The sequence below is a fragment of the Propithecus coquereli genome, unplaced genomic scaffold, assembly GCF_000956105.1.
Source record: "Propithecus coquereli isolate 6110/MARCELLA unplaced genomic scaffold, Pcoq_1.0 Scaffold246, whole genome shotgun sequence".
NCBI lineage: Eukaryota > Metazoa > Chordata > Mammalia > Primates > Indriidae > Propithecus > Propithecus coquereli.
This window is the reverse complement of record NW_012148019.1, coordinates 1,759,025-1,761,009: the sequence shown is the minus strand read 5'-3', so window position 1 is coordinate 1,761,009 and position 1,985 is coordinate 1,759,025. Positions and strand designations below refer to the sequence as shown.

Below are 1,985 nucleotides of genomic sequence, written 5' to 3'. Positions count from 1 at the left end.
ATTTCAAATATGGTAAATAAAGATAGAAATAACCCACATAAGCAAAAGGTCTTTACAGACCTCAGTAATTTTAATTTTTAATTATGATAAAATACATATAACATAAAATCTACCATTTTCACTATTTTTAGGTATACATGTCAGTATCATTAAATCACAAGATTACACAGCCATCCTTTTGCAGGACTGTTGCACTTAGCGTAATGTTCCTGTGTTGTAGCATGTATCAAAATTTTACTTCTTTTTGTGGCTTAATAATATTTCATTATGTGTATATACCATGCTTTGTTTATCCATTTAACTCCGCTTTACTCCAAGGTACAATATAAGAGCAACTGTTATATTGGGTGTAACTGTTAATGTTGGTAGTTTAAATAGCAGATTATTGGTTAAATAATAAATCATATGGTATAGAATCTACATATGTATAGGCTGTGGATTATGGAGTTCCTTTCCCATACATTTTTTAATAATCCAGAGAATGAGAAATTCAGTCTGGTATTAAACTGTTGTCATAATTGAGGTAACCTTTAGTCATTTAACTCTTGCTTTCCCCACAGTGTTGACAGTACTAGCTTTATAAAGGTTAATCTCTTTGAAAACATAAGCTTTATTCTTTTAAACTGTTAATAATTACCTGCATGAAAGTTACTCTAATAAGGTTAAACTCTCGTTTTATTTTTCAACTTTATTGATGGCTATTTCAGTCCTGCTATCCTGTAATTTTACCGTTACTTTTATCGACCAAAAACGGTGGTTGGTACATAGTAGATGCTTAATAAATAAATATTTATTGAGTCAATGAATATTCTCAGCTACACAGTTACACTCTTTTGTATTATTTTTATATATTATACCACTAAAGTTATCTATTATTTGTGCATTTTACTAGTTTAATTCTGATAGGTACTCATTTTCAGGTTCTTAAATTTTATTTAACTTTGTTCCTGTATATTAACAAAGATTTGGCTTTTGTTTTTAAGAGTTTTAACACTCAATTTTTTCAACACTATGTGCCATGTTTTTAACCTTTATTAAGTTACAGAGCCAGAATGTCAGTGAACGTAGTTATTCTTGGCTTCTGTGCTTATGAATCAGATCGTAACTGTCTCTTTCACTTTGGATTTGTGGTTTCTTGAACTATTCAAGTGATGCAAAAGATGAGTCTTGCTAGGCGTTCCCTCCCTTTGAAAGTAGATTTGGTGTTTTATTGTAAACAGGTTTTCTCCAAGGAAACTTTTCTCTCCATTTTCTTACTCGATCATCTCCTTAGGGAATGAGAACTATACTTAATGATCCCTACATCATTTTATTATTAAACTATTTGTTACTCATGTCTGTGTTGGTTTTTATTTTATTTATGGATATTTAAAAAATATTTCCAGGGTTTTTGAGACAACTTCATTCTGACTTAGTCTTTTGCTGATTACTGGACATTTTCCTTTGGGTCAGTCTCCACCCACTTTGGGAGTTGTGAATGCTCACCACCCTTTTATTGGTTTCCTCTGGCCACTGAGTGCATGAGTAAGTGTCACATGCAGGTGGTGTCGCTTGTCAGAGCGTGGAATCCTGAGACTTCCTCTTTACATAGAGCAGTTTAACTTCTGTGCTTCTGGGAAGAGGCATGGTCTTTGGGACAGTTCTGCTCCCACCTAGCAGTTATGGTAGAGATCAGAACACGCCGCTCTGCTGCCTGCGCGGCGAGGCCTCGGGACGTGCTCGACCCGCCTTAACAGGTAGGGTTCAGAGTGGGTAGTTTGGTAACCATATTAATCAGGCATGAATGGAGAGTTCAAAAAATTAATCTCATCTACTGTTACTGTTTTCATTCTTGGTCAGCGAAGGTTTATGTGCCATTTTCCTGGTATTCCGTAATAGTATTCCAATAAATATTTATTGAATGGAAGAATATATGAATAATATATAATACTTTGTGATAATAAGATATATATGGTTTGATGTGAAGAATTTAGGCTACGTTGAGG

General features: G+C 33.9%; 1 protein-coding gene across 1 annotated transcript in view; it reads left to right on the top strand.

Moving 5' to 3' along the window:
- The first annotated feature begins 1,624 nt into the window (after positions 1-1,624).
- The window catches only part of ABL2 (ABL proto-oncogene 2, non-receptor tyrosine kinase), a 25,844-nt gene continuing 25,483 nt past the window's right edge, over positions 1,625-1,985 (top strand). Inside the window, exon 1 of the mRNA XM_012646526.1 lies at positions 1,625-1,736. Coding sequence (XP_012501980.1) covers positions 1,625-1,736 — 112 coding nt within the window. The remainder of the gene's footprint in view (positions 1,737-1,985) is intronic.